At 32.4% G+C, this 24,791-nt stretch overlaps 1 protein-coding gene across 1 annotated transcript in view; it reads right to left on the minus strand.

The window, feature by feature from the left end:
• Positions 1 to 273: 273 nt before the first annotated feature.
• The window catches only part of ADGRL4 (adhesion G protein-coupled receptor L4), a 104,546-nt gene continuing 80,028 nt past the window's right edge, over positions 274 to 24,791 (minus strand). Inside the window, exons 14-16 of the mRNA XM_033115909.1 lie at positions 3,611 to 3,702; positions 2,094 to 2,262; positions 274 to 1,729 (exon numbers count right to left, since the gene is read on the minus strand). Of these exons, the coding sequence (XP_032971800.1) occupies positions 1,667 to 1,729; positions 2,094 to 2,262; positions 3,611 to 3,702 (324 nt within the window). The 3' untranslated portion in view covers positions 274 to 1,666. The remainder of the gene's footprint in view (positions 1,730 to 2,093; positions 2,263 to 3,610; positions 3,703 to 24,791) is intronic.

The raw sequence follows: 24,791 nt of genomic DNA on the forward strand, positions 1-24,791 counted from the left end.
TCTGAAGATTAGAGTGTGGCCATTTTGGAGGGTCATTATTCTACCGACCACTCTTAATTTTGTATACATTGATTGAACAGATTACTTTTCAATATCACATTCCTAGAACACTTTCCTATAATGACAATAATAATAATAGGTCATAGGCTTACCAGATAAGAGATCAAAGCTATAATGAAAAGTTATTATTACAAATCCTTTAAAAACGTGTAAGATGTATTGGCAGGTAGCTCATCTTTCTCGACAAAATGACTCAGCAAGGCAGTAGCAGGATTCATTTAGATAACATTTTATTTGTTAGAGCAAGATTTGACAGACTTCATTTCAACAGCTGAAGAAATTAATTTAAAATCACAATGTTTAGTGTATTGGCATACTTTTACAGGTAGGTGCAGGGTGCAGAACAATGACATATTTTTGAAATCTAGTCACTGCTTCTACATTTTAATGAGAAGATTTGAAGATAGATAGAAGCCATACATTTAAGCAGATATGCTTTAGTAGATAGTGGAAAACTGTCATAAAATTGATCCACTGTGAAAATTTCTAGAGTTCTTAGTGATTTCTTTGTTATAAATAACACTTTTAAGTGTGTACTTTTCTGAACAGAAAAAAAAATAGCTATTCACTTTATGAATACTTTTATATTTACAATGCCCTTTTCAAAATAGTAAGTTAAATGGGAATACTGCGATGTGAACTATAATACTTCTAAAATTAAAAACATAAAGAACTCAAATATACTAGTCTAATGAGATACAATATTTTTGACCACACTGAAAGGTTACAGAATAGAATATTTCAGCTTTATTTACAGGCGTGAACATTTACAAGCATGGACAATATTATATTTTGACACATTTATGTATTACTGATTAAGCTCTTGAAATCAAAATCTGTGAAATAAGTACAGAAATAGCATATACCTTATTCTAATATTAACCTAAAACAGAACAGAAATGTATGTTTTTTTTCTTTTGTAAAGTTTGTGGTTTTTAGAATATTAGAAAAGAAAATGGAGTTCCATTTTATTATAGTAGAAATACAAGTCCAAGTTATTATAGTAGAAATTTATGTTTAGAACAATTCACAAAATGGTAATATGTGTTTATTCAATTCTTTATTTTATCTCAATAATTTTTCATCTAGTTTACCAAAAAAACGAGTTTACTCAAAATACATCCCATTGTTATAATAGCCATTCCCTTTTTACTGTTTTATATTCTGCCCTTTCATTCTCTTATGTTCCACTTTCTGTAACAGAGCTCATTACCAAGGTGATAGGAGACTAGTTTCAAAGGCAACATAAGTCAAAAAAATCAAGCCAGTGGTTTCCTTCAGGACATTCATATATTTCTAGTGTTAGAAAAATTTTTCCTTGGGCACAGTGATATCGCTCTCAAGAAACCAATTACTTTCCAAATATTTGCAACACTATTTTTGACATAGCTAACTTAGTCATATAGGGAAGCATACTATAGTTATACGGTACACAATATCTCTTATATACAGTTCCTACACTGTAAACAAAAAAACTGATTTAAAATATTTGATTATCTGGTAATTGACAGTTGGATAATTTGTTTGAGTCATTTTTATACATTGGCCATCCACAGCTTGGCTTTTTTAGTTTTGTGTAGCAATAATTATCCATAGTTCCCTCTGTTTACCTTAAACATCCAAAACAACAAGGGACATTTTTGAACAATCTATAATATTCTTCTTGGATCTAAAAAAAAGGAAAAAGAGAAAGGAAGAGAAATGTTCAACATAATTGCATCAATCACATCAAATTATTTTCAAATCATATTCAATTTTTATATTTGTTTTTCTAAATTATTAATGATTTCTGATTACCTGTGAGAATATGTTCAAGTGAATATAAGGTATGTTTATATTCTTAATGGCAAGTTTTGTAAAAGTATATTTTCCTAAACCTAGCTAGATGTTCTGACTTTTTTGATACTAAAATGTACTGCATAAAGACAATTAAGGCACAAATCATGAATCTATGATAATAAGAATTTTTATCACTTTGGTAGCCTATGGTACATGAGTATACTATAGAGTTGACCAAAATAGCAAATGCTTACCTTTCTAGATAAAACACACAGGAATAAAAAAATGAACATCCCCTGGAAGGCATTGCTGATGGTGAAGAGGTAAGCTGTCACCACTGATGCATGTACAACATGGAGAACCCCAAAGATCCAGGTGGTGCCAAGAAGGAATAGGAGAGCAAGGGCTCCTCTGGCACAAGACCTAGAACATATTTGAAATGTTCAAATTAAGACAGTAACATATACTCAGCACATCCACAAATTCCTCAGATTACGTGGGAAATGAGTTTTTGGTATAAACAACTTTTTGGAAAGACCAGTAACAATTTTGAAGCTGACAAACTGTGCGACAGTTACATGGGACAGCCTTTAGGGTATGCTACAACACTGTGGCAGGATGTGCCTCCCAAATCACGACAGTATTATTAAAATATAGCATTTTTCAAGGAATTTCCTTAATCTTCAAATATTTTTATCTGGTGAACTGCAGTGTGTATGCTTTGATTTCAAATCTAATGTTGCAGTAATTCCCAAAGGTAAGACATATATCTGTTTGGCAATATTTTCTTTAAGAAACCTTGAAAAGTATACCATGTAGTCTGGGGTCACACATGTGCATGACATCAAAGGAAACTTCTATTTTCCTTTCAGGTTTAGTAGAGAAGAAAGTGTAAGATATAAAATTAGATTTTTAAAAAGCTTTTACAATACCATTACCTCAAAATAAATTCATGTCAGAATACTGATATCTTAAAAATAATACATATGCATACTCACTTTTACATATTTTCAGCTTATTGCCTATGACTTTGAGTAAAAAAATATTTAGTCCTGCTCACTGAGGACACTGTTAAAAATGAGGCATCTCATGATTATTTTCTCATTTATCCTTAGTCTAAGCATTCTTTACTGCAGAAGATGTTTTAGCAGTGTACCTCAGAAAATGAGTCATTTTTAACTTTATTAAAACCAGCACCCTACGTGAAACTATGAATGGTAAGGAATAAAGAAAAGTAATCAATCAAACACTTGCTAAATCCTACCTATAAATCTTGTGCAAGGTATTGAAACTACAGGAGTGTTCTCAAGCAACCCAAACATAAGTTGTGTCTGATGGTCCCTATAGTATACTTCAGATTTTCTTGAACAAACTATTTTCACAGTTTCAATAAATCAGTTTAAATAGAGGGGGGTTGAAGGGAAAATCATGGCAGCATGCAAACTAGGAAACACAAGAAAGAAACATAGTTATAAAGCTTTGAGAAATGTTTTGCGAAAGAGAATCACTAAAGCCTACTTTTGCTTAAAATAGTCATCATCTTTTCTTTCACAGGGGAGTATATATAAAAGGATTGTTTTGGTTACCATTTGATCTGTAGTGATTACAGGCTTATTAAGCGCATTAAATGTTATTTAACAATAAGTACTTTAAAGATGGAAGAAGAAAGGGTGAAAAATCATTTTAAAAATTGTCCTTCCAAAACTTATTTGTACTTTAAGTTACTAAGGCTTTTAATCACTAAAGAAAGTAGATTTAAAGAAACAATTACCTTATGTTCTCATAGCAACTGACTTCTGGTTTCAACCCTGCAGTGTGACGAAAAACTTTGTATATGATAACTCCAAAAGCCAAGAGATTCACCTGAGAAAATAATTTCAAAGAAGAGATATTTTTCATAGTAAATTAGATGCATATAAAGGAAATCAGTAGAAAATATTTCAAATAAATAAAAACCAGAAAATCATGGTATGTTTATATCTATTACAAGGTACAAACCTTCTGGTAAACTTTGGCAAACAAATCTGTGGTTGATCTTTATAATATCACTGAAAACTGGTAGTACAATTTGCCACATTGTATTAAGGAACCTGTTCTAGACATTTCTTCAGATATTATGCTGCCAGTACTGTAATGAATATACATATTAAGATAAATCTTGGTTTGAAAAACTTTATAAACAGTTGAGAAATCAAATTTTTGTTCATTAAATTGTGTATTGTTTCTTTGAGGAGAAGTATTAGTGATAATTCTGTCAACCCTTTAAAAATTTAAACTGGAAGGAGAAATCAAAAGGAAATTAGAAAACTCAACAAAATACACTCAATTTCTATTGCTAGAAAAAGTTTTAATGTAAGTTCTTTTGTATGGTTCATCTAGCTAGCTGTTCTAGTATTTATGTTGAGATTTCCTTTCTCTTCATTTAACTTTAATCTATAAATAAATGTTTGTTTGAAGGTATATACATTTTATTGATAAACATTTGTCTTTCTATTATTATATTTCCTAATATGGGCTAAAGAGAGTATACAAATTTACACCCCTTTTAAAGTGACTGTATTATGAAAAGTTTCATCTTCTTTTCTTTACTTATATTTTTGAAAACCTGTAAATCATATTTGCAGTGTCAGAAGACTAATTGAGGAGTATATTTTAAGTGAATATCTATTTTAATATGAGCATACCAGTAATGTAAAACATTAAATATTATAAAATAATTTGTAGATTACTCCTTTATTGAATATATTAATCCAAACATATTTCAAAAGCCATTTTATAATAACTTTAGCAAAGTGCAATACTTCAATTTTCAGCTAATTCTTACATTAGTATTTCTAAAGCTTGGAAAAATTCTGTTTTTTCTTCTATAATATATTGTAAGGACTTTCATAGTTTCTCAAAATGAAGCTTAATGCTTTTTTATTATAAAAAGCAGTATGCAACAATGGGTGAGATAATTTCATGTTGTCACTTCTCCATGGAGAGGTTCTTGAGAGTAAAAACTTAGAGGAATAAGGATCTAGTTCCTTCTTCCTGCTTCCAAATGTTTATTAATTCTAATGATATGATTAATTAATTCTAATTACATTAAGCTTCCATACAAAGAAAAGACCAGCAATTGCAAGGAGGAGATAAAGTATATTTAAATTAAATTTTTTAACAGTTTCACTTTACTATGTGCTCATATAACTAACTGAAATAATAATTTAATACTTAATTTTATAAATAGTCTTTACAGCTTTTGAAAAAGTGATGCATAGTATTTTCTTGGTTTCTATAACTATAGCTTCTTTAAATAAATTTGGAAACAGTATTGTATTTAATTTTATAAAAATAATCCATATTTTTAAATAATAAAAAGTATTAACATTTGGTTAGTATAAATAATATATTCAAAGCACTATTGGTTTTAAAATCTTCAAAGAATTTTTATGAGGTGTTTATATTGAACTTGTTGTCTCAACAAAGAAAGAGTTATGAGATAAAAGAAGTTCAAATGATAAATGTTCTCTAATACATAATTTTTCCACATAAGTAATTTATAATATTTATTAAATAACCTTTCTCAGACTTCTGCTTTTGATAATACAGATTTGAAAAATAGTTGCTCATACTGCTTTGGTTTCTCAAATATATTTTGGATATGCTCTTCTACATCGTACGCTTAAATAGTGAAGAATAGAAATGGAACATTTCCTAGGGGTGATCCAGTTCTGGAAAGTACATTTCTTTTCTTTACAAAAGGGAAAGTGTTTACATAGTTATAAAAACCATGTGCTGCTGGACAAGTAGGAGACTAATTCTTACACCATTAACTCATATTTTCCCAATTGTAAGGGAGAACAGATTAAAATACTTTTATCAAAAGGTGTTATGGTAGTGAAAACAATCACAAATACATTGATTGTGATATTTACATTCATGGATAATAATACAAATATATGGACCTTTTCATTTGCACTTATTCTAAATGTTTTATAAAGGGTCTATTAAGTGTCAGGTATAGTGGTGTGGCCTGGTACATATTAATGAACAAAACATACATTGTCCTTGATTCTCATAAACTTATTAAGAAAATAGATGGTAAACGAATTTTCAACCAAATAGGTATAAATCTACAAACTGTGATATAGGCCATGAAGTTACAAATCTAAACTATTAGGAGAGAAAAAATGTGTATGAATTAGAATGAAGGTTTGGGAAATATCTCTCCTAAAATTTAGCATTTAAACCAGAACCTGATGCATTGTAAATATTAGCAGATCAAGAATGAGGGGAGAAAGGCATTCTATGAAGGAAAAAACATTGTAGAAAAGGCCATGAGGCTTGAGGGAGTTGAGAATGTGGTATGCCTTTAAGGAATTAACAGTGGCTGGGGTACAGTAAACAAAGGAAAGAGTAGCATGATGCAGGGTGGCTGAGGTAGAGATAAAAGTACTTAGATTTTATCCTAAATGCAAAGGTTTTTATTTATTCTTTCACTCAGGAATTACTTATATCCTATAAGTCTTTTCCTCAAGGAACTTACAGTGTAATGGAGAAGATGACCAGTCAACAGGAAAGTATAACACTATTCAATAAGTGCCATGCAATTTGCACAGTAAAGTAAAAGAACAGAGGATGATACCCTAATGTATGGTTTGTAAGCCAATCTTGAATGACTGGTAGAACCAAAGAAGGGCAACCTAGAGAATATAAGTGATCACTCCAGATCTTCATCATTAGATCTACCTACCATGTTTCCCCAAAAATAAGACCTAGCTGGACCATCAGCTCTAATGCATCTTTTGGAGCAAAAATTAATATAAGACCTGGTATTATATATTATATTATATTTATTATATTATATTATATTAAAGACCGGGTCTCATAGTAAAATAAGACCAGGTCTTATATTTTTTCTCCAAAAGACGCATTAGATTGGATGGTCCGGGTAGGTCTTATTTTCAGGGAAACATGGTATGTACACTCATTTTCCAGGTGATCAGATCCAATGGCTCAAAATGCTATCCGTAGGTCCTATCTGACCTATCCACTTGGAAAGCTAATAGGCATCCTGTGTTAAAAACATCAAAAACCAAACTGCTATTCTTTCCTCAAAGAACCAATTTTTGCTGTAATCTTCCCCACTTTTGGGGGCTGGGAGGAGATGTATCTCATCCTTCTAGTAGATCAGGCTTATTTATCAGCAAACCCTTCACCTCTCCCTTCAAAACATATTCAGAATACAACCACCACTCACTGTTTTCCCAGCTCCTATTCTGAAAGAGACCACCATTGTGCCTCTCCTGGGCTATTGTACAAGCCTCCTAATTGGTCTCCTCTCTTCCAGCCTTGTCTTCCAACAACCTCTTCTCATTACATAGTCAGATTTATCCCTGTAAAATGTTAAGACAGACCAGTTCTCTATTCAGAGCTCTCCAGTGGCTTTCCCATCTCAGAGTTAAACCTGAAGATCTCATAATGGCCTCTAAGGTTTGAAATGGTATACCTCTTCCCTGAAGTCTTAACTTCATTCTCTGATCACTTCACTCCACTCACACTGGGTTCTCTGTCCTTCCTCCAGCACACCAAGCAGGCCTTTGAGCGTTTGTACTTTCTGGGCCCTCAGATAGTCCTATAGTTCATTCCCTCACCATCTCTTCTTAAATGCTGCTTATCTACAGACTGCCTACCAGTGTACTTTTATCTGAAACCCAAATGATAAATTAGACCTGAAATCAATTCTATGGAAATGTAGGAAATGATGGTTTTCTTTACCATGTTGGACAGCGTGTATTCTGTAGGGCAACATGTTTATCCTTTGTGTTTGTCACTAGAAAACTGCCAGACTCTCTTTGACCAAAGTTTAGTCAGGTTCCTCTGATCCCTCTTCTCATCTAGGCTTTGACCTTAGGCTTCCATGTCTATCCTTGCGGACTCCAGTTTTAGTAAGAATCCTGCTAAGTCATCCTAAGAGGGGATCCTCCCACTGTTGACAGTTGATTCCTCATTCCCCAGCCTTGATATCTGATCATGGTGGTTTGCCTTTCAGCAAGAATATTGTTTAAGTAAGAATTCTCCTTAACCTTGATGTCACCTCTTAGTAAATTTCCATCTACCAACCCCTTCACCCACACCCCCAACATACAACCTGTTCCTTGGCTATAATCCCCAGATATCTTTTTGCATTCAGAGTTGGACCAAATCTCTCTCCCCTATTGCGATAGTCTTGACACCTATCACAAGTAGTCCTGAACAAAGTCTTTCTTACCATTTTAACAAGTGTCAGAATAATTTTTCTTTAATTAAACTCAGAGCTAAATCCAACATCATGTTACAATATTCCTCAAATTTGGAATAACTGGAAAAGCCTACATTTGCTCCTTTTACACTGACTGCATTCTTTCTTACTCATGAATATCCAAGATAGTTTTAATCCCCTTTCTAACAGAATAAAAAACCACAAAGAATCAACATATCCTAAATGCACATGAATTTATTTACTTAGAGGTGGCAATTAAATTGAAATTCTGCATTTTATTTGGTATGGAAAAGTATCTTTTGAGAAGGAAGTTTTATGAAATAAGTATGAACAGTCTGAGAGGAGATAAAAGCAGAAGTTCAAACAAAATTATATAGAATTAAAAAGTATTTCTGATAATAAGTAATAGTTCACAATTATTTCAGAAGTAATGACTTTGAGGATAGGGAGAAAAGTATTTGTATTTTAGGTCAAATAGTTGGAAATATATTATTTGCACTGTGCTTACAGGCAATGGTTACATCAATGATAACTGACTTGAGTATGTGAGTAATTTTTTTCAATATAAGAAAGCATTAATATTAACCTTAGGAAAATGGTGCCTTTAAAATCATTCACACATTTGTTCATTAGTGTTCACCTATATATGCTGGTTTTGTTAGCTGTTTTTCCCCTATTATTTAGCTCTAAATGTTAGTGCCACAAACACACAGGGATTAATGACTTACAAATGAACAAAGTCATTCATGGTCATTTTTGTCTCAGTTTAAAAAAATCGAAACAGTTTTAGCTTGTCAAGTAGGAGTCCATAATACTTTTTTAGGAACAAACAAGGCAAGGACATTAGATGGCAAACATAAGAACTGTGAAATTCATCGCTGTACTCTAGAATACAAAAGAGAGTGAAAATAGCTGTGAAGAAAAATAATCATTCAAAGTCATGAAAACTTAACCCTTGAGAGAAAAATATTTTAAATTTAAAATAATTCCCCTTGCTTCATCTTAAGGGATATTTATACAGAGATCTGTTTCTTAACTTCATTGATATATGCAGTTACTTCAAAGTTTGGCACACATGTTCTGATGTTTGACAGAGTGTGATAAAATTTTTTAAGTCTTACTTTTTTTAAACAAGAAATTTAAATAGAGGAGCTGGTGAAAGAGCGGGAGCTAATTCTGAAAGATTCAGACCTACAGGTACATTCAACCCAAGGGCTTCACATTCAGACTTCAAAATGAAGCATCCCAATCAGTCATTTTTCCTTTCTTAGTCTTTTCCTCAATAATTGATGAAGCCATTTATATGCTGATGTCAGATCTCAGCAAAAAGAATGAGAAAATTTCTCTTATAGCACTTTTAGACCTGACTTTAATTTTTCATATATATCAAACAGAAACTGGTTCATTTAAGAATATGTCATGATCACAACTATTATGTCCTTTCAAATAGTTTTATTACCTTTAAATTAACTAGCCTAGGACACATCCGCTTCTGCCATGGATAAAGGGTGGGTTTCTACTGGCCTACAGAGAGGCCATAAAAAAAATCAACTCATTCTTATTCCCTAGACCCCTGCAGAGATAGCTAAGTGATTTTTAATCTAAGCTGTAAAATGGAAAGTATGATGTATTAATTTTTTAAAAATTGTCTGCTAGGTAGATTGGAATCAAATAGTTAGAATTTTGTCTTCCGTGTGATTTTATTTTTTCTTTTTTGATTATTTCCCAATTAGAATCACCCTTTAAATGCCTTAGTTATCATGCTAATCCCATAGCATAGCAGTATGTGGTGAGTCAAATAATGTCACTCCTCCAAAAAATGTCCACAGCTTAATGTCTTGAATCTGTGAATATGGCAAAAGGAATTATATACTCTATAATTATAGTGTTTCCTATTTTAAATAAAAATTTAAAATCCAGTTTAAAATAAATACTAATTTATCAATAATTCATATTTATTATTGATTTTCTAGATATCTGGTGAACAGTCAATTATATAAAAAACTTCTTTATCATTTGTAGATTCTGCGTCTATGTTTCTTAAAATAAAAAGATCAAGAAAAATTATAACTAGTATATGACTTTGTTTTCAGGTAGTCATAAATGAAGTTTGTATAATACTTTCGAGTACCTGTCACATTTTCTTCTCTATAATAACTATCTTTATAGGTCCTTCTCATAGGGTTGTCAGATTAGTAAATAAAAATACAGGATGTCAGTTAAATTTGAATTTCAGATATACAACAAATAATTTTTTTTTAGTATAACTATGTCCCATGCAATATTTGGGACATACTTATACTTCAAAAATTGTTTATCTGAAATTCAAGTTCACTGGGCATGCTGTATTTTGTATGGCAACTGTTAACTTAATAGCTTTCAAATTATTTTCACATCTGATCCTTCTTATAATCTGAGGACACTGGCTTCTTAGTAGAAATCCCCAAGGACATCACCCTTTCCACCCAGGCTGGTCTATAACTATTTGAAAAGAGATCTCAAAGGAAGACGGGGTACATTTTCAGATGCTGGAACTGTTTGGAATCTGAATATGTGTGTATGTGTTAAGCCTGATAAAATGTCCTAAAAGTATATAGCAGATGAAAGTACCTATTAAAAGGTTTGAGTAAAGAATACACCCAGGCTTGGCAGAACTCCTCAACTTTGGCTGCCTCGTGTGTGCCTGCTGAAGCTGTGCCAGGAAGGCACTTGCTAAAAAACTTTTGGTAATAAAATAATAATTAGAAATTAAATTTTCAAAGCTTAGCTATGAAATTGTATTAATATCAATTTAGTGAAAACTGACAGAAATGATAATGCTACAGTGTTGGCCTACTGTCAGAATTCTGGAGTAGAATAACTTTTCCCCCTACATATGTTACATGACAGTGCTAGGAAGCATTTCTCTCCTCATTTCACAAGTCTCAACCTGTCTAACATTCCCTGGGCTCAGGATTTAGCATCCTTGGATATATCTACAGAACTACCGTGTTTCCCCGAAAATAAGACCTAGCTGGACCATCAGTTCTAACAGATATTTTGGAGCAAAAATTAATATAAGACCCGGTATTATATTATATTACCCGGTCTTATAATAAAATAAGACCGGGTCGTATATAAATTTTTGCTCCAGAAGACGCATTAGAGCTGATGGTCCATTTAAGTCTTATTTTCGGGGAAACATGGTAAGAGAGAGATACTCCTCTACTGAGATTATTAACACACCGCTTAGGAGGGAGCAGACTACAGAGAAATGGAAGTGTATGAAATGAAAGAGAAACACAATTATATGAAAAAAATACACAAAGAGTAATATGAAACATATTGAAACATCTAAACAATCTGAAAATATAATAACATATAATAAAATATTTAAGTAGGTTCTACAAATCATAAGAGGAGATAGTCTTTATAGATTACCCTGGGATATTAACAGTTTTTATGATACTTCACTAATCTCTTATGGTTTACACTTTAGAAAACAGCAATGCTCTCCACCCAGGCATTGACTGCTGTGTTATACAACTGGATGAATTGTTGTTCTGGAATAAAATGCATTTTTTCATGTACTGAATAACTACTGTAATATTGAGACTCAAGTCAATGACAAAAAATAATATTTATTGAGTATTTTCTGTGTGCCATACACTATTCCAAGTCTTTTCTATTTATTAATTCAATTAACCCTCATGCTAACTTTATGGGGTTTATATTCTTGTTCTTAATATTATAATTATCATTATCATTACATTTATGGCAATAGAGGCATAGAGAGGTCATATGACTCGCCCACGGTGACACAGTTAGGAAGTAGCTGAGCTAAGTAGGATTCATACCTAGGAGACAGGTTCTAGAGTTTATGGTCCTAAGAACTTTACAAGACTATCAAACTACAGATGAAACACCTGTAAAGAGAAGTTAAATTGATATCTAAAATTTTAGTAATTTAGACATTTATTGATATTAATGCTAATCGTTATTGCATTTTAAAAATGGTTCAGAGTAGAAGAGTAGAATATTAATGAGTAGTGATATGGTTCACTATTTAGCATTAGTGTTCCCTGAACTTCAGATACCAGTGGAAGGCCTTGTTAACACTGAACAGGATTTAGTGTGTTATGTCATTTATCCCCAGTGGAGCTATCTGTCCTCACTGTTATCTGTGGTCAAAGGATATAAGAAAGTGGTAGTTCTTGTGGTCTTGAACAACAGAGCTGAGAGTTTGAATGTGGTTACTGGTTCATGTTAGTGGCCTCCAAAGTGCAATGACAAAATAATACACTGGGGCACAGGAAAAATATATTAGAATTCTCACTGATATTTTCCTAAGGAAAATATTAAGGTTTACTACTTAAAATACAGATAATCCTGGTTCCCTAGCTTTTAACATGTCGAATAGAATCACATGTAAGATACAAGCCATTTGGAGAGATGAGTGATTATTCCTAAAAGTAGAGAGGTTTACCCCTTTTGTTATCTCAGTCACTGCAATATATTGTATGTGTGCCTGTTAGGTGGATTTCAGATCACATTATGTAGTTTCATTAAAATAACTCTAATAAAATGAAAAAAAAAAGACCCAAGACACTTCCAAGTGCACTGTGGTTTAAAATTGACACTGATAAAGAATATACAAATGGTAAAAAGACAGAACTGACATTTTCCCTACTCTCAGAGTGAATTATTTGCCAGCCAAGTTGCAAGTATATGTAAGTCAGCCAGGTTAAAATCCAGGAAGATCTAATCAGATTTAATAAAATATTATTTAAAAATTCAAATTATTAAGGGGACTATTTGAGGTATGCATTTAGTTTACAGTTTTTCTACATTTAGTCTACAGTTTTCAATCATATTTTAAGTCATGCATAGTCAAAATAAACATAATTTTTCTAAAGTCTATCATACATGTTTAGATGTTTCTTCTAACGTTTTCTACTTTATAGTGAGAGTTTTAAAAAGTCACAAACCATTGAAGAAAACTCTGCTGTTTATGATGAAGTAAATTAACTGAAATAATACATGAAAAATAATATGGTACAAACTTAAAGGCATTCCCTGTATAAATTTAAATACACAGTTTTCCAGTAATATTATTGTGAACTACAATTAGAAAACAATAGTAAAGATTTGAAGAAATAAGTATTAGAACAGAGTAGTTAGGGTGGCATATTCACTACATAGTCATACTAAAGTACAGATTTAATGTATCTTTGTGAAGTTTCAGCTCTGATAGACATTCAAACCAAGAATTAAAATAAACTGAATTTAGATCTATACATTTGGATAGCTGTATTAAAAGCATAATCAATATTTCATTAAAAAATGAAACACAAATATTTTAGTGAGGATCATATTAAATACATTTAAATATTGTTTTTCACCTTTAATCTTTTAAAATATGTTTTCAAGTATATTTTATAATACACATTGTATATGTAACATGTAATGTACATAAAACATTAGGAAACTAGTAGATGTATAAAATTTTTCAAGATGAAAACCTATGTTTTTTGAGGTACATATATTTTACTGATGGGCTCTTTGGTCAAAAGAGTTCTGAGATCATTGCCTTATATGCTTTGCTTTGACAGTTTCAAAAAAGCAGCAGAAGCATCTTCAAAATAAAGAAAATAAATGGACTCTGGAGCCACACTTCATGGATGCAAATTCCAGCTCTGACACTTACTTACTGGGCAATTTATTTAATTCCTTGTATCTCACTTCCTTTGTCTTTAAAATATGGATAATATTAGTACTTATAGGGTTGTCGTATATATTAAATTATATAATTAATGTAAAGCATTTAGAATAGTGCTCAATATATAAAATCTCAACACACATAAATTATCACCACCAATGGTTATTATGTTCATATGAAAAAAATGTTCTTCCAAATTGTCTTGAATATTGAAGTATCCAACAATGAATCTAACATATATTTATTCAATAGTTGATAAGCATATTTTGTGTTATAGTCTCATTGGACCTGTAAACAGCACCTAAAAACATCAGAACTTATATCTGTAAGTCTTTGTTTTGTGTAACATGTTCTCAATAGAAAAAAATATATTTTTCTACTTTCAGGACTTTCCTCTAAAATAATGTCAGCAATATGAATCCGTAAGGAGATAGAATTCAATAATAACTCAAGCATTTATAATTTATGTAACCTTTTTCTTATTGTTGTTGAAACTCCACTAGGGTAGAACTAAAAATTCCAGGTTAAAAAATCTGGCTGTCTTCAAAAATTTTACAGAAAAGGAATGAGTAGCTATATTTGAAAAGGCAATCCATAGATAAAATTACCACATGCTTAAATATAAGAAATATTTTTAATGCATCCAACATATTCTGGGATATTTTATGGGAGGCGGAACTTATCTTTTCTTACATCACTCTAGTATAGAACAGGGGGTAGCAAATTTTTTCTGTAAAGGGCCAGATATTAAATAGTTTAGGTTTTTGAGGACCACATGATCTCTATTACAACTATTCAACTCTGCCCTACCTACCATTAAACCAGCCTTTGACAATTTGCAAACAAATGAATGTGACTGTATTGCAATAAAACTTCATTTACAAAAATAGGTTATGGCCATTGATGACTCCTGGTCTAGAATCCAAGATGCATAAAGATAAATATTTTTTTCTATATTATTTACTGATGTATCCCCAAGGCCTAGAACAGTATGTCATATAAAATATGTTCAATACACATTTCTTAAATGAATAAAAGGATGAAAGATGGTATACCCAAATCCCAGGTATCCTTACTGGCCTATGTAAAAGAGCATTCCACCATTAATTTGATTAAAATTTTTAAAAAATTATATATATCTAATTTATATTATATATATATATAAATTTATATTAAGTATATATATTATATAATATATATTATAACATATATATTAACACATATGTAACATATATATAAACACATATATTATATAATATATATTAAATACATATATATTTATATATATATAAATTTATATCTCATATCTTTCCACATATCCTGAGGCAATAGTGAAATACTTATTATGGGTAAAATCCCATTCCAATATTTAATCACCTTAGGCATTAAAAATTATTTAATCACCTTAGGCATTAAAAATTATCTTATTTTTAACATGTTTCTATTAGGAATATTTTAATAGCTGATTTTTTTAGTGTTTGAAAGAATAATTTGCTGATCTCTAAAACAGAATCAAAAGTTGGGCAGAACTAGAAATTTATAAACATGAATGCTAAAGTGAGCTCCATAAGTGTAAGTGACTTTCATGGGCCTATTTTTATAGCTGGTTTTAACTGCAGATGATTATAAGCCATAGAAAGATACTAGAAAAGGAACAAAGGTGAATGAGAAAAATTTTACATGAAGAATATTTACAATTCTTAGATTTAATGTAATAATGAAACAGTGATAAAATCTCTTTTGTTAAAATATAAGCAAGGTAATATGTTCCTTGTATACGCATGCTGTGCAAAATGAGGACAGGTTAGTAAGCACGAACACATTTTATACAAACTTATATAAATCATTTGACTGTTACTCAGCATCTATGATAGAACTTGTAAAATTCAATTTAAAGACGCATCTAAAGTTATCACAAATTTAAAAGGTGAAAATACAAAAAGAGATATAAGATTGTCCCTAAAATTATTAAAAAGTTCTCTTTTTTGACTTTTAAAGGATGTTGTTATTCTTTTAATTTCCATTTTTTGTTTTAATAGTAGCTGCGTATATAGAGTTGGCATTGTTGTCTTCATGTACATATTAGAAATCCAGTGTATAGAAAGGACCCATGTGTAGGGAAGATGTTGTAGAAAGTTTGCCTTCATTGGCTGATGTGACTCCATTGTTTCTTTTTGTCAGGGAAGATATTAAGTTAAAAAAATTTGCCTTCATTGGTTGATGTGAGCTTTTGTCTATTAGCTTTTATCTGTTCCTGTCTGTGAGATGATTTCTGTGCTGCGATCAAGGGTTGAGTAAATTTCCTCTTTGGTCTCATTCTCCCAATCAGGGGAGACATGAGATGAGGTTGCTTTTGTCTGTGCTGTGAGGTGACGGTTAGCTTAGGGTTAAAGGAATTCTTGATCAGGGGTTGAGAAAATTCCCTCTTTGTTCTGTCTGTTTTACCCACATCAGCAGATGAAGAAGTAGCTAAGTTATATCAGGATGACGTGACAGGCACATTGCCAGGCCTTGTTGCTTATCCAGAAGTATTGGCCCTTTGGCCGGATGGGCAACATTCCTATCAGTAACTGCCCTCCCCGAAACTGGTCATTCCCAGAGGGGGAGGCAGGAACAAGAAACTTGGCTCTAAGGTACATCTTAGATAAAATATATGACAGACCTAAGATGGCAGTGTAATTATTATTTTTTTCATTTGTCATTGGTGATTCTTCATCATTTTAACATTCTGGAAACTTCCAGCAACATGCAGCTTACAACACCCAGAGATGTCCTGATTTCCAGCCGCAGACTTGGTGAGGTCTGGCTGGTTCCCGACCTCTCCACTGTTGTTCCCCATGGATAACCTTCTTGAAAAGTGTTAACATTTTAGAAGCTTTTATGCAGCTTGCAGCTAACAGTATCAGAATGTGCCCTAACTTCCAGCAACAACAATCCCAACAACAACGGCAACAGCAGCAACATTCTTGAGAACTTGTTTGCATCTTAAAAACTTATACGCAGCTTGCAGCTTACAGCATCAGAAGACACCTTGACTTCTAGCAGCAGCAGCAACAACAACAACAACAACAATGGCAATGGCAACAGCAGCAACATTCTTGGGAACTAGCAAGCAGTGGTGTGGGAGATGCCTGAGTTTCTCTCAACTACAGACCCGGCAAGGTTTTGATTTATGACTTTTCCAGTGCTGTTCTCCCCAGGTTTGGTGAGCTTTTGGTATCTGCTATAATAGTTACTATCTTATAAAGCTTATTGCCTCTTTTGAACATGCCTTATTAATGTTCTTTGTGTATTTAGCCAAGTGATTTTTGATCAATAGTAAACATATGTTGAGGTCTCTTAAACTCATATGTATACTCCTATGACATGACATTGTGATCAAGGTATATAGTTTAGTCTTAACCACCTTTACTTTCTGTCATTAGCACATTCTATTAATTGCTTTTGTATTTTGTTATTGCATATTGCTAAATAAGTTGATTGGATATTGTTAAATAAATAAAATCATTAGCCCCTCTCTAGTGTGTCCCTACCCTTTCTTTTCCCTGCTTGTCATCACACCATGGCGTGGTGTTTTTCCCAATCATATAGCTTTTGAAAACTTCTGCCATTATTTGTCCAGGACCTTATTTTATTCAGTTAATCATAAAATGTCAATGTTAAAATTCCTAGTGAAAATGTCATAAATAGGTTAATGTAGAAAGCTATACGAGGTGTGATCAAACAATACAGTGAATGTTTAAATAAAAAAATTATAGTAAAAGACACATTGCCATTAATTCCCCTCAAAATACCCCTGCCCCCCCAACCCCCACTTCAAACACACTTATCCCATCGTTCTTGCCATTTTCTGAAGCAGTTTTGGAAGTCTATTTTTGTGAGAGTCTTCAGTTGCACTGTGTTGCCTGCCTCGATCTCCTGAATCATTTTGACTTTGGGGAAGAGCCAGAAGTCGCATGGTGCCAGATCTGGTGAATAAGGTGGATGAGGACACACTGTAATATTTTTGTTTGACAGAAATTGTCATATACCAGAAGCGATGTGTGACACAGAGCACTGTCATGATGAAGGATGATTTACGGCACACTTTAAAACATACTTTCTCTCAACCATAGCTCACACCCGACTGACTGCACAGAACAAGCTGAAACTTGCCACACATTGTTACTAAGGTTTGATTCACCACTTCTCATATTGAAGGTTCCTGCCTTTCCGTTGGATGGCATTTGGCAGCAGCATTTGGCATAAGTTTTGATATCAATGGAAAGTCTCCATGTCACTCATCACTTTTGATATGGCAATTTCAGTCAAATAAAAATATTACAGTGTGTTCTCTCATCCATCTTGTTTATCAGATCTGGCACCGTGCAACTTCTGGCTCTTTCCCAAAGTCAAAATGACCATGAAAGGAAACTGTTTTGAATCGATTCAAGACATTGAGGCAGCCATGAAAGCACAACTAAAGACATGAAAGAGGACTTCCAGAACTGCTTCAGAAAGTGGCAAGAACAATGGAATAAGTAGGTTCTAAGCGAGAGGGAGTATTTTGAGGGGGATTATGGAAATATATATTTTACTGTAATAATTATTTTTTAATTTAAACATTCTTTTTTTTTTATCATCACAACTCATAGCAGTCATTCCTAAGGAGAAAAGGAATAAAGAAAAAGTGTTACACTATAATGAATACTTCACATGTTATCTTTTCTGGTAAATCTTTTCAAAATAATTTCATTTCCGTGATGATGATCTCTTTCTTTAAGTTTCCTTTACAGGAAAGAAATTGACATTTTCGACTACTGTGCTTGGTGCATCATTTATTTATTCATCCAACAATATTACTTGAGTGATTAGTACATGGTAACCCTTAAGGATAATATAGTGAGAGAAATCCCATAAGGTTTTCCTCTCATAGAGCTTACAGTCTCCTGGAGAAGACAGATATGAATCAGTTTTTAATGAGTTATTCACACTAACATGCATGTCATTTTAAATTGAGGATACTATTCAGAAAGAAAACAAAAAAGGGCTTCTATGAAGGCATATAACAAAAAGATTTATTATAGACTGTTAAGCCAGGGACTACTTTCCTCAGGAAGTGATGTCTGAATTGTTATCTGAAAAACAAACAGGAGTTAACTGGATGAAGGGATGGCCAGAAGGAAGTGACAGTGAGTGTTTTAGTGCAGAGGTGCTGAGATGGGAAGGTACATAGAACCTATTAAAAACTGCATAGCAGCCAATGTGATTAAAACACAAAAGCCCAGGGGTAGGTCATGTGAGATGAGGCTGAGCCATCGACAGGGGCCAGAACATGCAGTGCCTCCTAGATAGTGTCCACTTTTCCCCTAACTGCCAGGGCTAGTATTTTTTCATGTATATTGCCCAGAGTTCTGTTCAGCTTAGCACTTACCTGAGTTTTTTATTTGTTTACATCTTATTAAAATAAACTCAGATAGGTTTGGTAAGCTTCACTTCCAGCTTCTGCCATGTCTCCTGGGTTGCTGTCTGAGAGTCATATGTACAGTGACCAATCTGACTATCCCATGTGCTTACTTAAGGAAGATAATCTGTAAAATCCACCTCTCTTTCCACAACCTATCCAGACATAAAGTACCACTTTGCATTCAAATAAGCTCAAGCACGAGTGCTTAGGAACAGCTACCTTCTTCTTATATCAGGGAGTAATAGAAGAAGGGTTCGCTGGCATTGTCAGGCACATGGTGCTCTATTCAAAATAATTTTTACCTTGTAGAAAAAAATTACCTTGAAAATAGATTTTTTAATAGAGATGTTTTATAGGCCCATAGCGTAATGAAACCAGTTGGAAGTATTTTTATCACCCAATTTAACTCTCAAAAAGTCTAAATTTTGAAGAAAATAATATCACTCTTATCATAGGCTTTGTTAAAGGTTTTAGATTTGCTCCCAAGAGCTATGTAAAGTCAGGAAAGATGTAAACACAAGGTGAAGAAATGAAGAAATAGATTGGCTTTTTCAAAATATTATCTCAAACTTACTAGTATGTTGTTTTAGAGTGCTTTATTTACGCGTCACCTTGATATATTTTTAGAGAGCAAGGTTTATTTCTCCATATATCTCCCCTTAGTTCCTATCACAGACTTATTTGGGGCTTTAATAGTTGATAAAGGTTTAACATATTCTGAAATATTCAAAATATTATACTTATTTTCCCCCAGGTTTTTTTCCCTTTCACACTACCTGTACTTTTATTTTGGTTTAATACTACCTGTTTTAGTATAGTAATATTAATTAAAGAAAATCATAAGGATTTTTCAAAGAATCTAAAAGAGCACTTTTTTCCCTAACGAAAATAAATCTGCTAATTAGAATTATAAGATTAAGGTCAATTTAAATAGATAAAGATTTTAGCTCACCTTTTAGTTTTTCTCAATGAAAGAAAATGAAGAAAAAAAAAGGAATATGAGCAATTAGGGCATTGGAAATTACTTAATGATAAATATCAATTAAAAGACAGTAAACATCCAGACTATCTGTATTCCATATATTGGTCTATAATCTGATCTAATCAGGATTTTAGGTAGCATATTTTGATTAGTTGTTGTATATTCTTGGCAAGTGTTTAGATAAAGCAATACAAAATGGGAAAGAAATATTTACAGCGGACAAGATTTCCTTCATTTTCAACAAGATGGGAAGTAACTTATTTTGACATCTTTATTAAGTAAACTAAAGAATTAAAAGTTCATAAATAATTTTTAGAAGATCTGCAGTTGTTAGGTCTCTCACAACTCACCTTAAAATGATTTGTGGAATTTGGGAAATAGGAACATGTTTTCCAAGGACCTAACAAAGATCTAGACCTTTTGATTTCATTTGCATGGGAAAATGAAAGGATATGTGGTAGTGAAATAGCGCATAGACTAAATTTAAACCGCATGAGCTCGACTCTACCTCTCAGTAGCAGGGTGATCCTGAGTAAATTGCTTAATCTCTCTAAGCCTTAGTTTCCACTTATTTAAAATACAGACAAAGTGGTGGCTCTTATCCAAATAAGTGTGTGAATTAAGCCCTAACAACTAAAGGCTGTGCTCTAATACTGAACAACTTTCGCTCTTGTATTGATCAGATACCATCAGGGGGCATATTTTTTTCATCAGAAGGAATTTTAAATGTTCCTTTTTTGGGAAGCCCTGAAACTAGACATGGCGACATTTTCATATGAGAAACAGAAATCAAGACAGAGACACAGAGATAGTCCATTCTTTCAAAATGAGTAATTTGTCTTTTGCAGAGAATACTGAAGGAGAAAGAGGGACACGATAAATACTTATAAGGAAGATTAAATATTTTCAGATGTGTAGAGCAAGAACTCTGCAAAAGCTAATAAAGACTGAATCAAAGAAGGGCTCACTCTTCTTGCAGATCAGCTTGGGCAAGGACACTGTGTTATGCTCAGAGGGTGATGGGAAGTATAAGAATGATCAGAACATGGACTATGCTCTTGGCCAAGTTTAACAGTTTTATAAATTCTTAGTAGAAGCTTGAAGGTCTTATCTGTTAGCTATATAAGAGGGCACATAATTTGCTTGAGTGTAACCAGCTCTTCTCAAGTAATTAGTACACTTCTTTAAAAAGCTATACATAGCAGAACCCCCACTGGTATATATCAATACATATGTGAAAATCTAGATTTCACTAGATTTTCATCAATCTAGTGAAAATCTAGTAAAACATATCTCTTACTAAATGTTATTACTATTTTTATTTTGATGTATTACTGGTTTGTGATGTATTACTGGTTTTTGAGGTATCACCAAGATTTACAAGGATTTTGTAAAAACTAAAAGACTATACAAATATAAAGTGAAGAACAATTCCAATGATTATTTTAGTCTACCAACATAGTATTTCCCTTTCATCATGTAGCATTCATTACTGTAAAGCTACATGTATAAGAAAATAACAGTGATGAACTTCACCTTGGCCTGTTATTTCTAATTAGGTTTGAGAAACCCAAGAGACTTCCCCCCCCCTTTTTTTTTCTGGATATCTAATTTCTATGAGGTTATTCAATTTTTATGAAATTTTCTAGTAGGAGTCCCAAGGAGATGATCTGTGAAAGTATTTCCAGTAAGAATATAATTCCCATGTATGGGAATACATTGAAAACTACAAATGTATTATTTATGTTAAGTTGTTTTTTAACTCCACTTTTTCTTTTTAAAATTCTAGCTACCTATTGTTTCATGAAGGTCAGAATAATATGAAAAAAAGTAGCTAAATGTTACAGGCACTGAAATGCTTATTAATACATAATATGGAGAAAAGGTTAGAATATTAAAGTACCTTGAACCACAGTGGTCACTAAAAGATGCATCTAATAAATATGATACCCTTAAATTAAAACATGTAAGTGAAATGTTGATGCTGTCATCTATAACATTTAAAATTTACAAAGGGTAGTGTTTCTAATATAGCTTCAATAGCATTATCTAAAAGACATTGTCCAAACCATGATTTTAATTCTTTTTAACATATTTATGCCATTTAAAGAAAGCTGCAAATGAACTCCTGTACAAGAAATTTACTATCCAAGTCTAAACTGCAAGTTCCCAATGAAAAGAATTGGGAATATCGTTGCCCATGGGACATTTAGTTGTGTCTGGGAGCATTTTGTGTTGTCATATACAGGCGGCGGTGGTGGTGCTACTGGCATCTGGTGAGTAGAAGCCAGAGATGCGGCCAAACTCCCTATAGAACAGGATATCCCCCGCAACAAAGGTGAGGTCCCGATGTGAATGGTGCCACTGTTGCAGAACTGTGGTGTAGCAAAACCCTTCCTGTGGGTTTAAATATTCCAGTTTAGCCATTTAGATACCACAGTAGATAATATCTAGTGTTGATAAAAATGTCAGAAAAAGGACAATCTCATATATTGTTGGTGGAAGTATCAATTAAAGTTAATGTTTTAGAGGCAATTTGTAAATTTAAAAATCTACCTCTACTTGCATTTCTATTTTTAAGAAGCAGTTCTTAACAACTATACATGATGGATATATGTAACTGTATTAGAACAAGGATTCTCTATGCAGTATTATTTGTAATAAGAAAATATTGGAAACAAATTAAATGTTTATCAATAAAGAAGTGGTTAAATAAATTAGAGCATACCCATAATAGGCAATGATAAAATAAAATGGTAGAATTGTGTATTCTGACAAGGAAGGATAGATATGATATATTGCAAATTATAAATATAATCATTCAGGTTGTTTAAATTTCTAATCAACAATTTTTCTTAAATGTATATAAATTTATATTCGTGTGTGTGCATGCGTGTGTGTGTGTGTGTGTGTGTATAGCAAAGGTCTGGAAGAAGTAGAGTAAATATATAGAATAAGAGTAGTCGTGAGAATATGAGTATGGGATAAAATGTTCATTTTTTTACACAGTATTGTAATATTTGCATTTCAAGTTCAGGAAATTTTTGAAATAAAAAATGTAGTAAGAATACATCACATAATGATAAATATACATAGAAATGGTCCATCTTGTAAGGATTATGTGAGGAATTGATTTTTCCTGGTGAAAGAGAATTAAGAGATTTTAGCTGTAGAAAGAACAATTGGAGGAGGCCACTACAAAAATTGAGTGGAATTCTGGGCAAACCTATAAAAAAGTGGGTAAGAGTAACAATATAGAAACACTTAATTATAAGGGTTGTAATTTAAATTAAAATGAAAGCTCACATTTTTTAAAGAAAATGCCTTATTGGATATAGTTTAATTAGTATTTGCCTCAATCAAGGAAACTTTATTCTTCAATACTGAACGTGTCTATGAAAAACTTCAATTTCTACTTAAAAGTTAAATTATTTTCCAAACTCTTTTTTTATTTGTGTACTTGAGTCTAATTTTGCACATTTTTAGATGAAAGAACTCTGCATTAAAGATTAAAAATATTGAAGAAAGAAATAAATTATGGAAATTATCTTCAGTTTGCAGCTTGCTTTACAAAGATTCGAAGCCTCTTTCTTACACAGTTCAATCTTTCAAAAGCATAGCTAGGTCTTTTCATGTATAGTTACAATCTTAACATTCTAAATGTAGTGACTCTCAGATAGAATCAGTGGGGTCACTCGTTCATACTTTGGAATTCTGAGAGATTCTTAATATTAATGAGTCAACACCTGAGGAAGTACTTTCATTTGATCAATGCAGGAAATATTGCTGCTCAAATACCTAAATCATTAACACATATCAGAGTAGATTAAAAGCTTGAGTATTCCTATAAAACAACATAACTAAGGGTAGAAAAAGCCATCAGCACTGAACTAAATCAGTTCTTATTCATTTACATATTGTCTTAAAGGCATTTTACATTATAATCTCAAACCAGATATGCCCCAGGGCTCCATTCATAAAAACAAGCAAATACCATTTACAGGGTCTAGTCCTTACTCTGTAGAAGATTAGTTATAAATCTGGAAAGGTTTTCATCATGTTGTGTATTAATTAATAATGAGATTTTAGGCAGCAGAGTTTTGCACAAAGTGGTAAGATTATTGAGTGCACAGGACCAAGAAAATACCCAAGGGACAGCAAGTATTCTAATGAGGATAAAGTTCTTGGAGGAGTTGTTTTGTGGAGATATGCAGTGTGAAAAAAGGCTGAAAATAAGAAAGGTTCAGCTAGAATACTGAGAATTTTATATACCAGCCTATGGCATTTGGACTACAGGCAAAGGAACTATCAGCAGGGAATTAAGAAGGCAGACCATAGATTCAATTTCATAAATGTGAGTTCCTACTCAGGTATTTACTAGGTGTTGGGCAAGCTGTGTAATTATTCTATGCCTCAATTTCTTCAACTTCAAAATAAGATAAATTATATATACACACACACACACACACACACACACACATCATTTTGAGTTGTTTGATGGATTAAATTAAATGTGCTAACACATGGAGAATGTTTAGATTAGTGCCAGGAATATACTAAGACTTAACATTAACATTCTTAT

The sequence above is a fragment of the Rhinolophus ferrumequinum genome, chromosome 9 (genome assembly GCF_004115265.2).
Source record: "Rhinolophus ferrumequinum isolate MPI-CBG mRhiFer1 chromosome 9, mRhiFer1_v1.p, whole genome shotgun sequence".
NCBI lineage: Eukaryota > Metazoa > Chordata > Mammalia > Chiroptera > Rhinolophidae > Rhinolophus > Rhinolophus ferrumequinum.